The following is a 21689-nucleotide window of genomic DNA, read 5'->3' as shown; positions in this document are numbered from 1 at the left end:
GCCTTATCACCAAAACAGCTAGAGACAGTAATGTGACCGTCCAAAGGTGACAAAGGGAGAAAATTCCTAATGTGCTTTAACAGACAAATAAACGGATTGATTGCATTATTTTTATTCCTGGAAGACAGTAGGAAAAACTGATAGACACCAAAGAAAATGACAAAGACACAGTGGTTTTTGTTTGGTTGGTTCTTGTTTTTTTTCTATTTGGAAAGTTGTGTATGTGTGACTAGAAAGGTAACTCAATATCTACAAAGCATGCCTCTGCAAAATTAGGCCTATTAATCCAAAGAAAGCAAAAGCCAATAATAAAGACTATGAAAAATAAATTATGAAACATATAACTAATATCAAGGCATAACTTTGTCACAGCCTAACTCCTAGAAAACATGAAAGTTCTGAACTCAAAAGAAAGAAAATATAGCTAATAAGTTAGTGTAGCTCTATGGGAAACATTCATTTCATTATACTACAATATTAACTTTGAGTAGAATCTGGCTTCTCAAAGTTTTTATTCTTGAGAATATAATGTGCAAATGGCCTAAAATAAAATATGTAGTGCTAAATATATATTTTTTCAGAATTAATAAATTTTTTAAATTTTTATTACAATTTACGTTCAATATTATTTCGTATTAGTTTTAGGTGTATAGCATGGTAGCCAATCATATACTTTACAAAGTACACCCCTTCATATTTTCAGTACCGTCCTAGCATCGTACATAGTTACTACAGTATTATTGACTATATTCCTTATGCTATTCATCACTGTGACTATTTTGTAACTATCAGTTTACACATCTTAATCCCGTTACCTTTTTCACCCGTTTCCTAACCCCTCTTCCATCTGGCAAGCATCAGTCTTTTCTCTACATCTGTGAGTCTGTTTCAATTTTGTTTGTAAATTAATTTTGTTCTTTAAATTCCACATGTAAATGAAAATATATGGTCTTGCTCCGTCTTATTTCACTTAGTCTGATAACCTCTAGGTCCACCCATGCTGTTGTAAATGGTAAGATTTCATTCCTTTTTTATGGCTAAGTAATATTCCATTCTACATATGTACCATAACTTTCTACCCACTCGTCTATTAATAGGCACTTGGGTTACTCCCCCAGGTAACTATGTTATCACAAAGCATAAAGAATATTAAATATTCTGCGCAAATCAAAGAATCTGAATACAACTATAAATGCAATTTAATCTTCCTCTAGGATTTGACCTTGCTTTTGTTATTTTAGCAAAAGCAAGGAAAATACATAGTTGCCTTAAGACTGATTGTGGATGACCTGGTGTCATATGAGAAAATATTTTTCAGGGTCAGTTAAATATTGTAAGAATTTTACCCTGAAATTATCTCAAGCTTGAAAAGAGCACTGGCTATGGAAAGAGTATTTTCCAGAAGGATTCAGAGGCTTCAGGAACACTGCTGCTATGGAATTCAGATTGCTCATAAAGTTTATGGAGAGAGAAACTGCGTGTGTGTGTGTGTGTGTGTGTGTGTGTGTGTGTGTGTACTTAAAACAGGTTGATCTATTTCATTTAAAAGTAAACAGTGCTCTAAGTCTGCAGAACAAAGTGGATATTTGGAATTTTTATCTTCTCAGAAAAATAATCTTGTGATACCTTATCCTGTTTTCTAGGCTGCTTTGGAATTAATCATTTTATTAATTTTCAAATATTTTAAACTCTGTTTTGTAAAGTTAAATATTCCACTCCACATATTATGCCCCTTACACCTGAAGAAGGCTGTCGTGTTGGAGGCCATCACCCTTTCATTTAGTTTCTCAGATAGTGGACATTGCGGCTCTCTTAGATGGCTTTCATTCATTCCTGCAGCAGGTGTTCATTTGCTAAGTGCCTGCTCTGTGCCACACACACACTCTGCAATCAGCATCCATTTCTGAAAATTAACTATTGAATCTTGGTTCTTTATAGAAAATAGTTCTTTAAGAAATGAGAAGAGTTCTGAGGGAAAGGAGCCAGAAGAGGTGGAGGAAAAACACCAACCCACAGATACCTATGTCTAAAAAATTTTTTACACTTATACATTACAAAGTGTGAGGAATACTTAAATATTCCCCAGAAATCAAAGACAGTGGGTGCAGCTGCAACTAACTGCATTTGTGTTCCAAATGTAGGTAATAGGCACTGGTGTCTTCCTTCAGGATTAGGCCTCACATTTAAGTTTACTTTACCAAGGAAGTGTGTAGTTGCCTGGAGGCTAATTGTGGATACCCATGTGTCACACCTAGGGTTTCACAGAGATCCCAAATGGACCTGTGTTTCTTAAGAAAAGAAGAGCAAAGAGAAACTAATTTAGACTCTAGAAGAACTGCCATTGTATATAATTCATGAGAATGTACATTTAAGAGTTTGTGTATTTTATTGGTTGGTAATTTTTCAGTGTCAGGTTATTTTTGTTTTATAAACTTATTTTTTAGCTTTTACTTCCTGAATCATTAAATATAAACTAAAGTAAATGAAGTGAATGCTAATTATAAGCTTAATTTTTAATCTCCAATTTTCTCTTGTCAATAAACTTCTTTCTCTACCTTCCCACCCCCTTTTTTTTTTCCTTTTTCGTTTAGGACCTGGGGATATCGAAAGTGGGTCATATGAAGCGAATTCTCCAGGGAATTAAAGAGCTTGGAAGGAGCACTCCCCAGTCTGAGGTGTAATCATATTGGTGCTATTCCTTAGAAGGGAAGTAATGGCTATTTAATACAAAGTCCTTGGAAGCAGTTGACTGTTCATGTAGTTTTCTGCCCAGATAAGTAAGCACCACTGAAGCACCTCCATGGCTTGATATTGTGCCGTTGGTGAAAATTTTGATTTGAGGTATTAGAAAATATTTTTGTGCCAAAAAATACATTCCACAAAGCTATTTTCTTACTGTGCAAACCTGATATGTTCAAATTTGCTCATATAAGTAAAACAGTAGGATGAGACAGTTGCATTGTCCAAAAGGTGAAATTGCAGAATGTTTGCTTTCCTTAAACCTGGTCAGATGGAATGTTCTTACTGTGCACTCACATAATAGTATATGGCTAAAACTTCTTAGGTCTCATTATTGGAGGCATTGGCTTCCTCCTCAAAATCATTGGTTAGAGGACTAAGGTATATAAAGATGTGTTTTGAATGTTAGATTGGTATCACCTCAGATTCCTAGTGTCCTGTGGTCAAATAATAGGGTTAAAATCCCTCAAATACTATGAATGAATGAACGCAAATCTTAATGCACGGTGTTGCTGCCTGAATTGTCTCTTTCTTGCATGTCCAACATCTACTATTGTAAAACTTAGTGTTAATGTCAGTTTTAATGGGATTAATTTATTACTACCTAAGTACCTTTTTGTTAGCTATAGGCACTTTTCTGTTCTTTGATGTGGACTTTGCATAAATACTCTGTACCTAAGAATTTGTGAACATGTGTCTATGCCATAATCAACAAATGATAAACATTTTAGGCAAGCCAATTTTTGTCAACCTATCATAAAGAGTAGGTATGCACATTAAGAAAATTTCCTGGATAGTTTCATAAAATTACATATTCTGTTGTCTAACAACATTATGCTTTCCAAACCAAATTTTCCACATTTTTTCTTATTTTTCCATTTCAATTTAATAATTATTTAATGCTGTGTTTGCATTTATATATAGTAACTGTTGACATTCAGGAATTTCTTCAATGTCTCAGCTGTGGTTTGTATACTGATCGGTCACCCAGACTCACCCACTAGCTAAAGTTATGCTTGACATGAACTTCCTCCCAACAAGAGAAATTTAAAATTTTTAAAGACCTTTACATTATTATTATTATCTCACATAATTCTTATATCTTATCAGGTAGACATTATTTTCTTTTTCTAACCACCATACTTCAGTGTAGCTCATTAGGAGTCAACATTGCAATTATCAAATCTTTGAAAGCCAAAAGCGTACATATCAACAAGTCACAAAATACTTCAAATAATCTTTTTAGATATTATATGCCAAAAATTAATTATAATATTTAAAAATCTTCTATATATAAGAAGTAAGCAGGGTACTGTACTGACCCAGTGGTGACAATTTTCATAAAGTAACCTTTTAGGTAGGTGCTCAATAGGAATATATACACACGCATATATACATATACACACATATATGTATATACACCCATATACATTTATATGCATATTCACACTTATAATCACAAAATATGCTCTCATTGATATGTTCTAGACAACTCTTTGCTGAATGCGTAAAGAGAAATATTGATGGGAAAGCATTAAAATGAACTGTTGTCAGACATAATTTAATTATATCAAAGAAGTTTAATTATTTGACATTTTATTCTTATTTATAACTTTAGTATCTAACTACTACAAAAATCATAAAATTTGGATATCTTACAAATAAATAAACCTGATAGGTAGGTTCATGACCAAGTGTGTCTTACTATATATTTTATCTAAGTTGTGAATTAGTGGAAATTTTCCAAAGAGAATTATACCAGGTAGCTTAATAGAGTAAAAAGTTATTCACTTAAAATGTTAATGTTACCCACACCTAAGAAATCACAGGCCTTTTCCAGTTCCTTTTGTAGTCCCCTGTTCCCTGCCCCCCAGCCTGCATGATATCCTGCTCTTCCAGACACTTCCCTGGGAAAATAAAACACATGCCCGGTCTCCCTGTCCAACAAGGAGGTGGGAACTCTAGACAAAAACGAATTAATATAAAGATCTTTATTGATTTTCACTTCCTCAAATACCTCTTTGCCAATAGAGAAGATTCTTGAGCTATTACATTTTCAGAATGGAAAAGGAAGAGATAAATGACTGAATTTTTTGGTTTGATGTTGATCTTTCAAACTTAGATACCATCTCTTATATTTACTGTAAAACCTCAGTTAATGGAATCTTTAGGTAGGTAGAATTTTCCTGCAAGTGGCTCTTGGATGAGGGGAATCCTTTAAAATGACCATTTCGATATCTTTTTTGTTGAATGATAGCACATTTCCTGGTACATTTTGTCATGTGGCATTGTGTAGGATCCAAATGACTTCACTCACACCTGTTTGCCAGGGTAGTGCCCTCAGAGCCTCCTTAGGCCCCTGGCAGTATCACAGAGGAACCAGCTTCTTGTAATAGATGGGGTTACAAAGAAAACAGGATGAAGAATTTCTCTAGGGTGTCTGATTACAGCTCTGGGGAGTGCAGGTGAGGCCCCTGTGCTAGTCCACGTACAAGCTGAGCTGTAATGGCTACCTTTCCTCTCTGCTGGGCTCTTACCCATGCAGATAATTTGGGAGGGATGGAGAGGAATCACAACCAACATCCACTTCCTTTCAGTCTCATTTTTCTGAGGAAGAACGTGCTTTTCAAGAAGAAAAGGGACAGAGTCAGGCCTAAGTAGAATTTCAGTGTAAACTTAATTTTTCTCTTCAGCGTCTTTCCACCTCCCTTTTATTTCTCTTACATTTTCTGAGTTTATTTCTTTTTTTAATTTAAATTTATTGGGGTGACATTGGTCAACATGAACATATAGGTTTCAGGTGTGGGTTTCTATATTGCACCATGTGTCCACTTCCCTCTCTGAATTTCTTTCCCAGTTCCTGGCTTCACATTTTCCCATGTGCCCAGTATATGATGGTTGCTCAAATTCTCACTACCATATACTACCCTTTCCTCATCAACTGTCCCACTGCAAAATGGCTCCTTTCATCTCTCCTTGCCTGAGCACTCATTGTGGGTCATCTAGCAAAATTTTAGGAAGAAGACAATATAAAGAAACTAACTTTACAGTTTGTATTTAATAAAAGGAAATGCTAATTTAAGTGAATTAATGGATTAAGTAATTGGGAACTATGATACACATTGCTGTGGCTAGGAAAGGAGTCATCCTCGAATGTCTAGACCTGTGCTGTCCGATATTATAGCCACTAGGCTCAAGTGGCTATTTAAATCTAAATTACTTTATGTAGAAATTGAGTTTCTCATGTGCACTAGCTACATTTCAAGTGCTCAATAGCCACAGTGGACTAACAGATATTGAGTATATACATCATTGCAAAAACTTTACCAGATAGCATTGGTCTAGAGCAGAGGTGGGGAACATCTGGCCTGCCAAAGCATTAGGGGTGAGTTAATTAAATGTTTAACCAAATATAGTAGGCTGATTTTTAAGTTGATGATTTTCTATGTCTTGCAAATGATGTTGTTATAAATATCCCAATGGCCCTTGGCAGAAAAAAGGTTCCCCACCCCTGGTCTAGAGCATTGCTACCCAAAATGTAGTCCATGGACCAGCAGCATCCTTATCACCTGGAAACTTATAGAAAGGCAGATTCTTAGGTTTACTTCAGACCTACTGAATCTAAACCTTGGAACAAGATTCATCAGGTGATTAGCACTAACCTAAATATGTTTTATTCCTCCTAGATATTAGGGATTTCTGGTCTTTAAAAGATGCTCAAAATAGCTCATTCCCCAACCCACTGTTTCATATCGCTCCTCTAGCTAATCCTAGAAATCAGTTAAAACTCATTTATTCTCCTCATTTATCGCCCTAACTGAGCTAGCTTCTCCACCCATATTCCTAATTCTGGCTCTAGAAGAGCCCTACCTACCCAGTTATTATATTTTAGTAGCGAAGGTGGAACACAGGAAATTGGCTAACCAACACAGCTGGCCTCTCTCCAGCCCCTCACCCCACATCTTAGTCACTAACAATCTGCATTCACTCAGTTTGTTGCTCATGTGGCATTCTCATTTGTTCACAACTTAAGTAACAGGAAATATTTTCAGAAGAATATGTACTGAGACAAGTAAAGACTGGGTCAGTTTCTTAAAACTTCACTTTCTCTTATCAGTAGATTATCCTGTTGACATAGTTCATGCTTGAGAACACAGCAGCACACACACATTAAATGAATCATTAGTCATGAAAACCCAAGATTGCAAATAAAGTGAATGTGTCATTAAAGCCCTCAGAGAAAGCATTTGTTTGCTAGACTAAGTCTGTTAATTATGCTAACTTATCTTTATTTTCAGATAGCTAATCATTCCTTAAAATAGTGCCTGAAAATACTTTATCATATTCTTGACCTTGAAAATAAAAATTATTTAATTCTACAATAAGATCTTTCCTGATGGCTTTTGGTTAATAATCCTTCACTTAATGTGTACATATTGATATAATTTAAGAGATACTTTATCTAATTTTCATGAATAAAGAGGGCACTACTTTAATCTTCATGGAAGTAATTTTTAACAGGACTTGAGGAAGGAAATATTCATGCAAAGCATGACTTAGAAAATTATAGTGCAAAGTTCTATACATCCTTCTAAAGTAACTGATCTATTATCTCCGACTGGGCTGACAACATATTGGACTTTTGTGTTATGCAGATGTGAATTCTGTAAGGGTATAGCTTTTCATTAAGCTATAAAAGCTGTCTCAACCTTGACATCTAGGATTTCTCCTGTCCTCCTCCCCCCACCCCCGTAAAGTCATCCTGTATTTTTCAGATGAAATTTGGATAAAACAGTGGGTTTAGAGATTGATGATACAAGTGGCAGTTTTAAAAGATCAAGCTCTTCAAATCAGCTGAAAAGAATGAGAAGTGAAGAGTCCTCAAATACTGTCAGACTCCCAGGAGGTCCCAGTGCTTAGGTGCCATGCCTCTCCCTTGCCCTCTCTGCTCACCATCCACGCCAAGTGCAGTGGGTCCTGGGGCTTGTTTGTCTGCTGTGGCATCTCCCCAGTGACCTCCGTATAGCAGTCTCTGCGTCACATGGGTAGCATGTAGGATACCTTCCTAAAGAAACAACCAAAACTTCTAAAAGGCCATGATAATTGGCTTTATAATAGCAAAGCACTAATTTTTAATCTTTATTGTTGTTTTCTCTTTACTATTTCCTCCAAGTTTTGTTTAGAGATATTTCTGTTAGGATAAAAAAAACTGTAAAGATTTATTATTACAAAGAACAGTGAGATAAAAGACAGCTGGACTGTATCTATTTGTATACTTCTTTTGTTATTTTTCAAAAAAAGAAGTTTAGCAGAGTAACTGAGAGTGCATTAAACTCAGTAACAATGTTTTTAAAAAATCATATTACTAATATAGGTGAAGAGATTAACTTCCTTCATGTACTTAAGATATTCTATTTACATATATTTATATCCCCTCTTAATTTTTTATGCACTTCCAAGTTTTAGTTGGAAAAATACAAACAAAGCCACTACTTAAAAGTTTTAAAAATTTTAAATTATTTCATTTTAGCTACAAGTTATTCATGGCATAGGAATTTATTAATAGTCTCAGTATTTCATAGGAAATGCATTTCAAGAGTAAAATAGCCAAACTTAAAGAAATATAGGGTTACTTTAAAATGTATTAAGATAAGTTTTATACTCAGTTAATGATGCCATTGAAGTAAGATAATGCAGTTAGATATACAAGCTAAAAAGGAAAAAGAATATATTTTGTGGTCCTTACTGTTTGATTGCACTATTGTTTACCACAGCTTAGCCATGTCTACTTCTATATTCTAACTATTAAACTGATATGTAACTAAAGATTTCTTACAGTTCTGGTAACTGGTAACTAGTGCTGTGAAAGGTTTTGGTATTGTAACATTCCCAGTCTTGTGAGTTATATATTGTATATTGAAGATGATTAATAAATTGAAGTAATATATTTGACTAGAGCTGGGAAAACATGGTAATTATTTTCAAATGTTTAAGTTTAATCAAAATTTTTTTTCTCTTAAGTGAGATAAAAGTCTCACTTTTGTTAAAATGTCTATTTATACAACAGGTTTCTCCTTTTATTGATTTTATTAATTTTCCTATTAAAATTGTTCTTATCTTTTATACCAAAATAATTATCATGCTGGGTATTCAAACTGCCAAGATGTATTTTAGTTTGCTGGACTTTGGCAGACAAAATATTTAATAACAAACCAGCTTTGTATATTTTGTGGCTTTGGGGGCAAGATTTTACCTTTGAATATCTAAGTGCTGTTATCAGCAAAGTCAACATAGACAGTATTATTTGTAATTATCTGTAGAAGATTTTCACAAATTGTATAAATCAGTGCATTTATTTATTATGTTGTGAAATTTAATCTTTATACAAATGCATATTCTAGCCCTTTTCTTGTAACTGCTGTTGCTTAGAGTGTAATAGCTCTGTTAACGATTTACTTGCATACTTGAAGTACTCATTTCTGTCAAACAGATGCCCAGTTTATTTCCTTGTTTAAAAAAAGGTATAGATAACTGAATAGTAATAGAGACTTTGTTAAAAAAATAATTTTGTTTAAAATAAATATGAAAAAAGGCATAAAACCAAAATGGAATCACCATTATTAGGATTTAATGTAGCCATGATCCCATTCTGCTATTTTTTGCCAATCTGCATATAGTTTATCTTTAAGTCAGAACTTATTTTCTTCTGTATTTGTTGTAAAAGAAATCTCAGTGATTATACTGCCAGTATGAAATTCAAATGCACATTAAAAAACTTGAACCCAAAAAAATCTCACATACCTCCAGCGGCTAGCAGCTAGCTCTAGGTTCCAGGCTGTATATTTTTAACAGTGATTGCATTTGAATCTAGACTACTTTACAAATAGTAACCATGGTGGATAATGATTTGTTTCTCTCAATTACGTCAATGGCATTTGAGTTCTGAATTGTTTTTGTTTAAAAATATTCTCTACTTAACTAATTAAAAAACTAAAAATCGAAACCATAATGGCACAACATACCACACAGAATAAAATCATGTTTTCAAGAAAGAAAATAAAACTGTTCTGACTTACTGTGAGACAGTGTTATATACCAAAGAAATCACTTTAACAAGCCCTAAATTCAACTGTCTTATAGTGTAAGCTGTAGATGAATTGTGAACTATTTTAGCACTATGATAGGAGATTAGGAATTAATTTACTGTAATTTTAAAGACAGTTTTTGTTAATTTTACTGTTGTACAATTATTGAAGGCAGGGGAAAAATTATGGGAGAAACATCATATGGATATTAAAAGAAAAAGAAGCTTTTCTTTTGAAAAGATTTGGAAATAGTTTGAATTTAGGTATCTTTTACTTTATATTATAGAAACACAAAACATGTGTGACTTGTATGGTAGGTACAATACCACTAAAACAAAATGGCACCCTGGTGAAGCCTATGAGACCATACCTGTGTTTTATCAAAGTAAACAGCGAATGCAGGGGCCCATTCTCCTGTTGAAATTTAGAAGTCAGTGAAGCAGATGGTTTGGATGACCTAATCTTTTGCATTTCCTACATGCGGCAAGTGTCTGTGCTTTCTCAAGTTAGTGATTGGTATAGGGAGAACTAGTCAGAAGGGCTTAGCTAGCTCCTATAGAAGAGCTCTGGTAAATATAGATCAGACCATAGCATTCAGACTATAAAGAGATTTTCATGTTTTTGCTAAGCCTTCAAATTTTTGGCAATGATAGATTTTCCTTTCATTTGAAACAAAAAAAGTATTAAAATTTATAATATTACACAGAGCTGAATTCTGTGATTCCTGAGGTAGGAATATAGTTTAGATAATATTGACTTTGACACTGGCTCACTGTGTCCTTTCTACAAACTATATGTTTTGGTGCCTCGGTTTTCCCAATTAAACATGGCATATAATATTATCAATTATAAGTACCTGGGAATTTTTCTGTTGCAAAAGGAGTTATGTAAGCATGAATCATACCTAAATTTATTATTTCTTTACCACTGTCATTTGAGTTATAAAGAAAAGCTTCCAAGACTAAAGCTTGAAAATTAAAATTCCAAATTAACATCCCTCGATGCTCAGTCTTTTTACAGGAAGTTTTGTTAAAATGAGAGTGAACTTACCTTAGTACTATCAGTACCCGAGTAGGTTTGGGTATTTTCCTCTGTGTACTACAGGTTCATATTATTCATTTTAGGGTCAACTAAAAACTCACTTCTAAAATCTTCAGAAGTTTAGTGGGGTTTTTTCTGCACCCACCCCAAACAACCATTTTACAGATGTGAAAATTAAGACCTTCACATTTTTTCTTATATTAATAACTCCCTAAAGAGGAAAATGTTTTCCTTCCTTCCTTCCTTTTTTCTTTCTCTTTTGGAAAATGTTTCTTTAAATCAGTGGTTAAAAAAAAAAATGGACCGCTCTTACCTTGTAACATCACTGCTTCCTCTCTTACCTTGTGACATCACTCCCTATACTAAGTGAATGCTGAATGGTTTCCTTGCTATTTGATCCCAAGCATGGATCACTGGCTACATTCTCTGGCTGTGGAGTGCTACTTCCTAATGTAAATTACCTTCAAAACTTCCTGTAAAAAGACCAAACTAGAGATTGCCTTAATTATTATCATAATGCAAACCTGAATGCAATTAAATGAAAAAAATTAGTATAACCTACTTAAAATCATTAAATATAGATGAGGGTAAATGAATACTTGCATTTATTTTTGCCTGACATTTGAATTCAGTCACTATCTCATCCTTGACTTAAGATTTCTTTGCAAAAATATGGTATTTTTTATAGCATAATGTGGTCTCTTGGAGCTCCTATTGCATCCTCCTCCCCTAAAACTGTATGACATAAGGGGAAAGACTGAATCTGAACTTATTCATATAGTATTTTGACCTGTCTTATTAGCACAACTTAGTTTTCATAATGACAGATCCCTCATTGATGATTCCGGAATAATTTGATATAGTGACAAGAAGAAATCATTGTTTTGGGAACTTGCTTTCCACAATGACCTAATATACTGTTGACCTTAGTATAATTAAAATTAATTATAATTTTATTAAGAGCCGGCCCTTTTTACAGATTTCAATTGTGCAGCAGATTTTAACATACATACTGTTGAGGATGGAAATATTGCAAACTTGAGCAGTTCTTTCTTTTTTTTCTTCTCCTTTTACTTGAAAAACTTTCAGAAAGCTTTGAGAGAGGACACAGTTTCCGTAGCAACATAGTCTTCTTCCAGGAAACTCATAAACTAAAACATGGAACAAAACCAATGTTTAATCCTAATCTTGGTTTTGGACAGTGTAAACAAAAGCATTCTATATATCAGAGTTTTTTTCAGTGTTTCTGCAGTTTCATATATCATTTTTGTCCATCTCAAAAATTGAATCAGCAGTTTATGTTCTATTTCTAATTAGTTGTGGTAAGGCAATAATTGCGTTTATCAGTACAACCTTTCACCATTTTTCTCTCCTATGCTTTTTCTGTTTTTCAGTAACCACTTTTCTGACCTTCATTCTACCACTTCTAGTCTGTCTTCCTTATGATTGACAGAGTGGTCTTTCTAAAACACAAATTTGCTTTGCATCACTTTGCTAAAAGTTTTTAAATACTCTCTCCTTTCTTTACAACATAGCATCCTAATTCTTTAGCATGGTGGATAGTGCTTTCTATGAACTTGAGTTGTTTGCATCCCCACCTACCGATTTCCACCCCCCACCCCCCCACCCCGCTTTTTTTTAAAGCATTCTTGCCCACCATTTTCCTGGAATTTGGAACCATCCACAACTTAGTCTTCAGCATAATCACATACTATAGGTCAACTCATTCGAGACTCAGTTCAAATTCCTCAAACCAAGTTAAGCTTTTCATCCATGCTCCATAGAATCTTGAATTTTTTTCTATTAAAATAACATCACTTTTCAACAATTTTATATATTATATGCCTGCCCCCCGAATTTCTCTCTTTCTTTTAATTTCTAGTCTCACTATCTAGCTACCACACAATAGGACTTTAATAAGTGTTTTTGAATGGATGATGTAAATGAGAACCCAAACTTTTCTATAGTTTTATACTTTCACAAGTGAAAACTTGGACTTCTCTCAGAGTCCACATGAGGTCTAAGTGTCTTCATGAGCACACACACACTCTGGGAAACCAACAGATGATGGACAGCAGGGAAGAACAGTCACTTTATGAAGGATAATCATTTGTTAGCTATTCATCAGAGACACTTACCAAGTCTGAATTCTTATTTCTAAATATGAGGCTTATCAAAATCACATAACTGACAAATTCTTATTTGTCATTCCTAAATATGCCGTAAAGGTGATCTTTGTCTTTTGTAGACATTCGGTATATACAATCTATATAAACACATACACTGATTACCTACACAAAATAATGAGACTTCAGAAAGAGTAAAAAACAATAATGAAGGTGAAATTTTCTTTTAAATAATGTTCAACCAAAGATATTGACTGAATTTGTGTGATTTCAGGTCATTTGTAGCTAATGTCTATTTCACTTTTTTTCTGATGCAAATGTAAGAAGGCTTGTTTGTGACTTTCACCCATTATACAATATAAAGAATAAAAACTATTATCTGTGCACTATAGGTTTATATTATTCATTTTAGGATATACTAAAAACGCAATTCCAAAATCTTAGAAAATTTAGTAGTATTTTTTCTACACTCACCCCAAACAACCAAGGGCCTGGTTTTCTTTTGTGATTCTATAAAACCTTTTGACTGTGTCCCCAAATCATGGTAAAGGTTAACACAAAAGCTCTTTAAAGTTAATCATTTCTAAAATTAAATAGTAGTCCAAAATGTATGCAATTAAATTAAATGCCCTCTTCCTTCATCCACTTAATAGACATTTTTCTGCCTGCTCTATTCTTGGCATCTGATTAGAGGTTGGGGTACAACTAAAGTAAGGCATAGCTCTTACCTGGGAGAGTTTGTTTTTTTCATGATTATTTTTCTACAGTCCATTTAAGAAATTGGGAGGACATTTTTTTTAAACCAAGTATTTCTCAGGGTATTTCAGAGACGTGGTCTCTTTTCACATTAAAAAACTAACAAATCCTGTGTCATTAAGAAGTAACCCCGTTTTTATGCCTACAGTTTTTGTATTTTCAGATCATCCACAAATAATTTTGCCCACCCCTTGTCAAGTACATCTTTCATCAAACCTGTAGAATGCCATTTCCACAACCGTAACTGCTGTGTGTGATCCAGGAGACTAATAGATTTGTAGAACATAAGTAACATTTCAAGTCCATTTTACAAAGGCATATGTCCCTATTAATGACACTTACACCAAAATATATGGGGTATGCATTGTGAGCCCACAGCAGAGGGAAACATAAAGTAATGCTTCCTGATGTAAAAGGCTCCATTTGAGCTTACGAGTTCCTGTTTCCACCTCGGTTATTTTTATTGGCGAGTCAGGAGTGATATTTAACAGGTAGCATACTTATCTAACCATAGAGTAAGCATACTAAGCATATTTGTGTGCCACAATACAGTGATATAGATGAAACAAAACAAAAATCTTGGAGTTATAAAAATGAACTTAACTGAATATTTATTGATAGGCAATAGGGTTCCTTTATGACAAGGAGAAAAACTGCCGTTATCTTAATTATCAGTAAGTATGGGGGGGTGGGAAAACACTTGTATGTATATTTACATTTTGATAAGCTTATTTTGAAGTTTCCATTTCCCATCAGCATAAAGTATCAATCATTTCTGTGTTCTCTAGCAAAAGAAAACTCTTAGTTTGAAACAACTTTACTCTTTTTTGGATGTTATCAAAGGTCCACAAAAGAAGGATGCTCAGATGGCTGGGTAGATACTTCCCCTTACATTCAGCATTCTGATTTCACCCTTTGATAAAGATACACAGTAACAATTTGCCTTCTACTTATCATATTGAAAACATAATACAGTAGTAGAGTTCTTTTAGCCCTTACATTGGAAAAGATAGGTTTAATTTAGCCTTTGCTATATTATTTATAGTTAAGAGTTTACTACATTTTGGTAGTCTGTTTTGAAATTGTACTGTATCTGAAAGATGCAGATCATGTCTATTTATTACACAATGGGCTCTGTTTGCTGCAGAAAAGAGTAAAACTTTTAACTGCTTAGCACACTTGCCGGTGAAATATACCTGACAGGGCAGAGGTTATAACTTTGGCTCTAATTAGTTTTAATAATGGTAGGAAAATGTGTTTTGTTTGTTTACATGCTGTTTACAATGGCATAATTTTTAAATATATACAACAATTGAGATATTTATTGCATACTGTTTTAAAGATGTTTTATGTGTTTTCACCTTTGGAATATATTGTTACAGTTCCTCATACAGGTAATTTGGGTGGCTTTGTTAATAATGTAGCTAGCAATTTTTATGACTACTAAGTGACCAGTTTTCTGTGCCTTTATTGTGGGATGCATGGTGTATTTATTGTACGGGAGTCACTGATGCGTGTATTTTTGTACTTGGCTGAGAGTTACGGTTGATCTCCATGTACATGATGATGAGAGATGCCTTTCCCAAAGGGCACTGCCTTGAGATCATATTTCTCAAATAAAAAGAATGCATTTGGACAATGTGTGACGTCTATGTTCTTTCTGGTGAGAAATCTTATTTTTTTTATTAAACTTTTTATGTTGAGATAATTGTAGACTCACATACAGTTGTAAGAAATAATGCAGAGAGAGATCTTGTGTGCCCTTCATTCATTTGCCACCCTGCAAACGTAGAATACAGTGTCACAACCAGGATGTTGACACTGACAGTCAAGATGCTAACAGTTCTCCCACCACAGGGATCCACAACAGGGGTCCCTCACATTGCCCCCTTATATTGCCACACCTACTTCCCTCCCACCTCCACCCCAGCAACTCTTAATCTACCTTCACTTTTGTAAATTTCTCATTTTAAGAATTTTTTATTAAAATTTACTAAATTTGTGACTTTTTTCCACTTAGCTTAACCTGCATGTACCAATAATTCAGTTCTGTTTATTGCTGAGTAAGATCCCATCTGGTGGGGGAAATCTTAATGGTAAAACATAATTTGGTTTATTCTTATAGTAATAAGTCCTTGAAGTTCACCAATAAACACTTGTGTTAAGAAGCAAATGTGAAGAAACCAAGGCATAGGTAAACACCTGAAATTGCTGCCTCACACAACCACTTCAAAAGTACAACTAAAAGACAGAACAGACATCATCCAGAACCACAGGAAGGCTGGCTGAGTGGAAATTCTACAACTAGAAGGAAAGGGAAAAGCATACCGAGACTCAGAGGATGTGCGGTCCGGAAGTAAAATACAGAGGTACAGAGGCACATGCGGAGAGGGTTGGCAGGTGAGGACATGGTTGTCTTTTTCAATCGGGAGGGAGTCTCAAGCTCTGAGCTCCAGTTCCGGGTGAGTCTCTGGGGACCCAGACTCATACGGGAGAAACTGGACTGTCTGGTATCGGTCGGAACTCGAGGGCAGCTTTCTCTCGGAGGTGCTTGCAGCAATTGCCGGGACACTGAGAAGCAGGGCCTCTGAGGGCAGGACTGAGAGCAGCCATAACTCGATCCACCCTGTTGATCCCCTGGGATCCCGCCCAAGCCGTGCACGGAGGCTTTTGCATATGAAAGGCCCAGCCCTTTGTAATCTGAAAATTACCTAACAAGCTGCAGCTGTCCCAAGGCCCCAGGGCAACTTGCATTGAGTCACAGCTGGCTCCTGCTGGATAGCCTCAGGCAGAGGCTAGATTAGCACCTTCTTAGAGATCCAGGAGCCAGTGTGCCCAGTGGTCAGAGTGGGACCATCCAGATTGCAGGTCCTCGGATTCATAAAGGACACACTCAGGGGGGCATACCTCGTGAGCACCAAAGCCCCATTGAAGCAAGCCTTGCCCCGGAGGGGTGTCTCCAGCACAGAAGTTCTCCCACTGCAGACACAACTGATTCTCACTGCCAATTGGCCTGGACGTCAATCCCTCCCAGTGTTACCTACGACAATCAAGGCTCAACTACAACAAGACTGTGCACAAAGCCCATAAGGGGGTGCACCAAGAGTGTCTACCTCAGGTAATTGGGGAGGCTGAGCCACTGGGCCCTTTAGGACACCTCGTACAGAAAGCCACTCTATCGACACAGCGAAGCGTAAAAAAATGCAGAGACAAACAGGACACAAATGACAGAAATGGAGGAAAGCAAACTACTGGATATAGAGTTCAAAACCAGGGAGAACCAAGATGGTGGCATAGGTTAACGCCGGAGTTTGCTGCTTTGAACAACTACTTCAAAAGTGAAACCAAAAAACGGAAGGGACATCACCCAGAACCACAGGAATGCTGGCTGAGTGGAAGTCCTACAACTAGGAGGAAAGAGAAACGCACACGGACACTCAGAGGAGGCGCAGTGCTGAAGTCAAATTCTGAGGTGCGGAGTGCGCGGAGCGGGCTGGCGGCGGAGGGCGCGGTTGTTGTTTTCAATCGGGAGGGAGTCGCAGACTCTGAGCTCCAGATCCGGGCGAGTCTTTAGGGACCCAGACTCAGGCGGAAGAGGCAGGACTGTCTGGCTTAGGTCAGAGCCAGTGCAGCTTTCTCTCCGAGCTTTGCAGCGGGTGCTGGGACTCAGAGAGGCAGAGCCCCTGGGGACAGGACTGAGAGCTGCCATAACTGCTCTCTCTGGCCCACCCTGTTGATCCTGTGCGACCCGCCCCGCCCAAGCCCTGCACAGAGGCATTTGCCGGATAGCCTCAGGCAAAGGCTAGATTAGCACCTCCCTAGAGGACAGAAGTTCTCTCACTGCTGACACAGCTGATTCTCATAGCCACTTGGCCTGGAGGTCAAACCCTCCCTGGAATTAGCTACAACAATCAAGATTTATCTATAAGACTGCGAACAAAGACCACTAGGGGGTGCACCAAGGAAGCATAACAAAATGCGGAGACAAAGAAACAGGACAAAATTGTCAATGGAAGATATAGAGTTCAGAACCACACTTTTAAGGTCTCTCAAGAACTGTTTAGAAGCTGCCGATAAACTTAATGAGATCTACATGAAAACTAATAAGACCCTCGATCTTATATTGGGGAACCAACTAGAAATTAAGCATACACAGAATGAAATAACGAATATTATACAGACGCCCGACAGCAGACCAGAGGAGCACAAGAATCAAGTCAACGATTTGAAATGCGAGGAAGCAAAAAACATCCAACCGGAAAAGCAAAATGAAAAAAGAATCCAAAAATGCGAGGATAGTGTAAGGAGCCTCTGGGACAGCTCCAAGCGTACCAACATCAGAATTATAGGGGTGCCAGAAGATGAGAGAGAGCAAGATATTGAAAACCTATTTGAAGAAATAATGACAGAAAACTTCCCCCACCTGGTGAAAGAAATGGACTTACAGGTCCAAGAAGCGCGGAGAACCCCAAACAAAAGGAATCCAAAGAGGACCACACCAAGACACATCATAATTAAAATGCCAAGAGCAAAAGATAAAGAGAGAATCTTAAAAACAGCAAGAGAAAGAAACTCAGTTACCTACAAGGGAATACCCATACGACTGTCAGCTGATTTCTCAACAGAAACTTTGCAGGCCAGAAGGGAGTGGCAAGAAATATTCAAAGTGATGAATACCAAGAACCTACAACCAAGATTACTTTATCCAGCAAAGCTATCATTCAGAATTGAAGGTCAGATAAAGAGCTTCACAGATAAGGGAAAGCTAAAGGAGTTCATCACCACCAAACCAGGATTATATGAAATGCTGAAAGGTATCCTTTAAGAAGAGGAAGAGAAAGAAAAAGGTAAAGATACAAATTATGAACAACAAATATGCATCTATCAACAAGTGAATCTAAGAATCAAGTGAATAAATAATCTGATGAACAGAATGAACTGTTGATTATAATAGAATCAGGGACATAGAAAGGGAATGGACTGACTATTCTTGGGGGGGAAAGGGGTGTGGGAGATGTGGGAAGAGACTGGACAAAAATCGTGCACCTATGGATGAGGACAGTGGGTGGGGAGTGAGGGCCGAGGGTGGGGCGGGAACTGGGAGGAGGGGAGTTATGGGGGGGAAAAAAGAGGAACAAATGTAATAATCTGAACAATAAAGATTTAATTTAAAAAAATAAATAAATAAATAAAAAAGAAAAAACAAAACAAAAAAAAATAGAGTTCAAAACCACACTTTTAAGGTTTTTCAAGAATTTTCTAGAAACTGCCCATAAACTTAATGAGACCCTAAAGAAATCTAATGAGACCCTTGAGGTTGTGATAAAGGACCAACTAGAAATTAAGCATACACTGACTGAAATAAAGAATATTATACAGACTCCCAACAGCAGACTAGAGGATCGCAAGAATCAAGTCAAAGATTTGAAATACGAAGAAGCAAAAAACACCCAACCGGAAAAGCAAAATGAAAAAAGAATCAAAAATATGAAGATAGTGTAAGGAGCCTCTGGGACAGCTTCAAGCATACCAACATCCGAATTATAGGGGTGCCAGAAGAAGACAGAGAGCAAGATATTGAAAACCTATTTGAAGAAATAATGACAGAAAACTTCCCCTACCTGGTGAAAGAAATAGACTTACGAGTCCAGGAAGTGCAGAGAACCCCAAACAAAAGGAATCCAAAGAGGACCACACCAAGACACATCATCATTAAAATGCCAAGAGCAAAAGACAAAGAGAGAATCTTAAAAGCAGCAAGAGAAAGAAACTCAGTTACCTACAAGGGAGTACCCATACAACTGTCAGCTGATTTCTCAACAGAATCTTTGCAGGCCAGAAGGGAATGGCAAGAAATATTCAAAGTAATGAATGCCAAGAACCTACAACTAAGATTACTTTATCCAGCAAAGCTATCATTCAGAATTGAAGGTCAGATAAAGAGCTTCACAGATAAGGAAAAGCTAAAGGAGTTCATCACCACCAAACCAGTATTAAATGAAATGCTGAATGGTATCCTTTAAGAAGAAGAAGAAGAAGAAACTGGTAAAGATACAAACTATTGCCGAAACCGGTTTGGCTCAGTGGATAGAGCATCGGCTTGCGGACTGAAAGGTCCCAGGTTCGATTCCGGTCAAGGGCATGTACCTGGGTTGCGGGCACATCCCCAGTGGGAGATGTGCAGTAGGCAGGTGATCGATGTTTCTCTCTCATCGATGTTTCTAACTCTCTGTGTCTCTCCCTTCCTCTCTGTAAAAAAATCAATAAAATATATTTAAAAAAAAGATACAAACTATGAACAACAAATACATATCTATCAACAAGTAAATCTAAAAATCAAGTGAGTAAATAACCTGATGAACAGAATGAGCTGGTGATTATAATAGAATCAGGGGCATAGAAAGGGAGTGGACTGACTATTCTTGTGGGGGAAAGGGGTGTGGGGGATGCAGGAAGAGACTGAACAAAAATCGTGCACCTATGCATGAGGACAGTGGGGGAGGGGTGAGGGCGGAGGGGGGCAATGGGTGGAGGGGAGCTATGGGGGGAAAAGAGGAACAAGTGTAATAATCTGAACAATAAGATTTAATTTTTTTAAAAAAAGAACCAAATGTAACAGGCATTGTCTGCAGTGGTAACCAAGGATGAGGAGCCCTTTGAGATTACTGTGTAATGCGGAAGAAATATTACTGAACACAGAGTGTTGTGTGCATTGATAAAAATATGTCGCCAGGCCCTAGCCTGTTTGGCTCAGTGATTACAGCATCGGCCTTCCAACTGAAGGGTTCTGGATTCGATTCCCGGTCAAGGACACCTACCTCAGTTGCAGGCTCAAGCCCTGGCCCAGCCAGGGCATGTGCAGGAAGCAACCAATCAATGTGTCTCTGTCACATCTGTGTTTCTCTCTTTCTCTGTCTCTCCCCCTCCCTTCCACTCTCTAAAAATCAATGGAAAAAAATACCCTTGGGTGAAGATTAACAAAAAACACACACAAAACAACACAAAAAAAAATGTCACCAGGTACATCGGGACATGAGGGGCACAGAGGAAGGGAGGATCTAGAGAAGTTCAGAGGCACCTTCCTGAGGTGACAGAGTTGAGTTTTAAGCAGTTTGTCAGGCCAAGTACATGTGTGAGACCTGAGGTGGCTGTGCAGGGGAGGACGTGAGGCAGCTTGGCAGTACAGCTGGGTGTTGCTGAAACTAAAGGAGTCCAGCAAGAAACACAGGATGGAACTTGAGAAGCGGAGGCAGGTCAGAGCAATCCGATTTGAGCCCTGGACAGATCAGTGACCTCTGCCGGTGGTAGGAGTGACTTGCAGAGGGTTGAGGACATGGAGATCAGCTTGAGGCTGTTGCAGAGATCTAAGCAAGAGATGGTAGGGATCTTTTTAGGGAAGTTTTAGTGGAAATGGGAAAGAGGAAACATCTGAGAAATACTGAGGTGGAAATGGCCTGTGCATGGAGACTGGCTGTAGGTGTTGGAGGAGGAGGGAAGAATTCCAGGTTTCTACCAACTGGAAAATAAGTACCAAGGTGAAATTCAGGTTTAGGCATTATGCGTAAGGTCACTAGGATGCCTGTGGAATACAGGACAATGTTGGAGGGAGGCATGGAAGGAAATACAGACCTGGTGGATTCAGGCCATCAGAGAGCATCCCCAGGAACTCAGAAAAGGGCCCCAAAGAGCGGGACTCGGGCCTGGGAGGAAGGGTGCTGTCCAGGTGGTTCCCCCAGGGGCCTGGGGGCAGTGGAGTTGGCTGGGGGGTTGGGGGTCGGGGGGTGCTGACGGAAGAAGCTGGAGAATGGGACCAACTGCCTCCATCAGGGTGCGAACCGGCGCCAGGCAACGCCAGCAGCAACAGCAAACAGGAAGAGTGAGGCCTTCTGCCTCCTGGTTTCCCTCTGTGTCCCCAGTGGCAGTAAGGGCAGGAAACCAGCTG

At 37.4% G+C, this 21689-nt stretch overlaps 1 protein-coding gene across 16 annotated transcripts in view; it reads left to right on the top strand.

The window, feature by feature from the left end:
- DGKH (diacylglycerol kinase eta) overlaps positions 1-15388 on the top strand; it is a 214006-nt gene extending 198618 nt beyond the window's left edge. For all 16 annotated transcript variants that reach the window (XM_059684734.1, XM_059684731.1, XM_059684729.1 and 13 more), the window contains one exon: positions 2592-15388. In XM_059684734.1, coding sequence (XP_059540717.1) covers positions 2592-2681 — 90 coding nt within the window. In that variant the 3' untranslated portion in view covers positions 2682-15388. The remainder of the gene's footprint in view (positions 1-2591) is intronic.
- Positions 15389-21689: the final 6301 nt, after the last annotated feature.

Source organism: Myotis daubentonii, chromosome 2 (assembly GCF_963259705.1).
Source record: "Myotis daubentonii chromosome 2, mMyoDau2.1, whole genome shotgun sequence".
NCBI lineage: Eukaryota > Metazoa > Chordata > Mammalia > Chiroptera > Vespertilionidae > Myotis > Myotis daubentonii.
The sequence above is the reverse complement of the archived record's forward strand: the minus strand, read 5'-3'. Positions and strand labels throughout refer to the sequence as shown.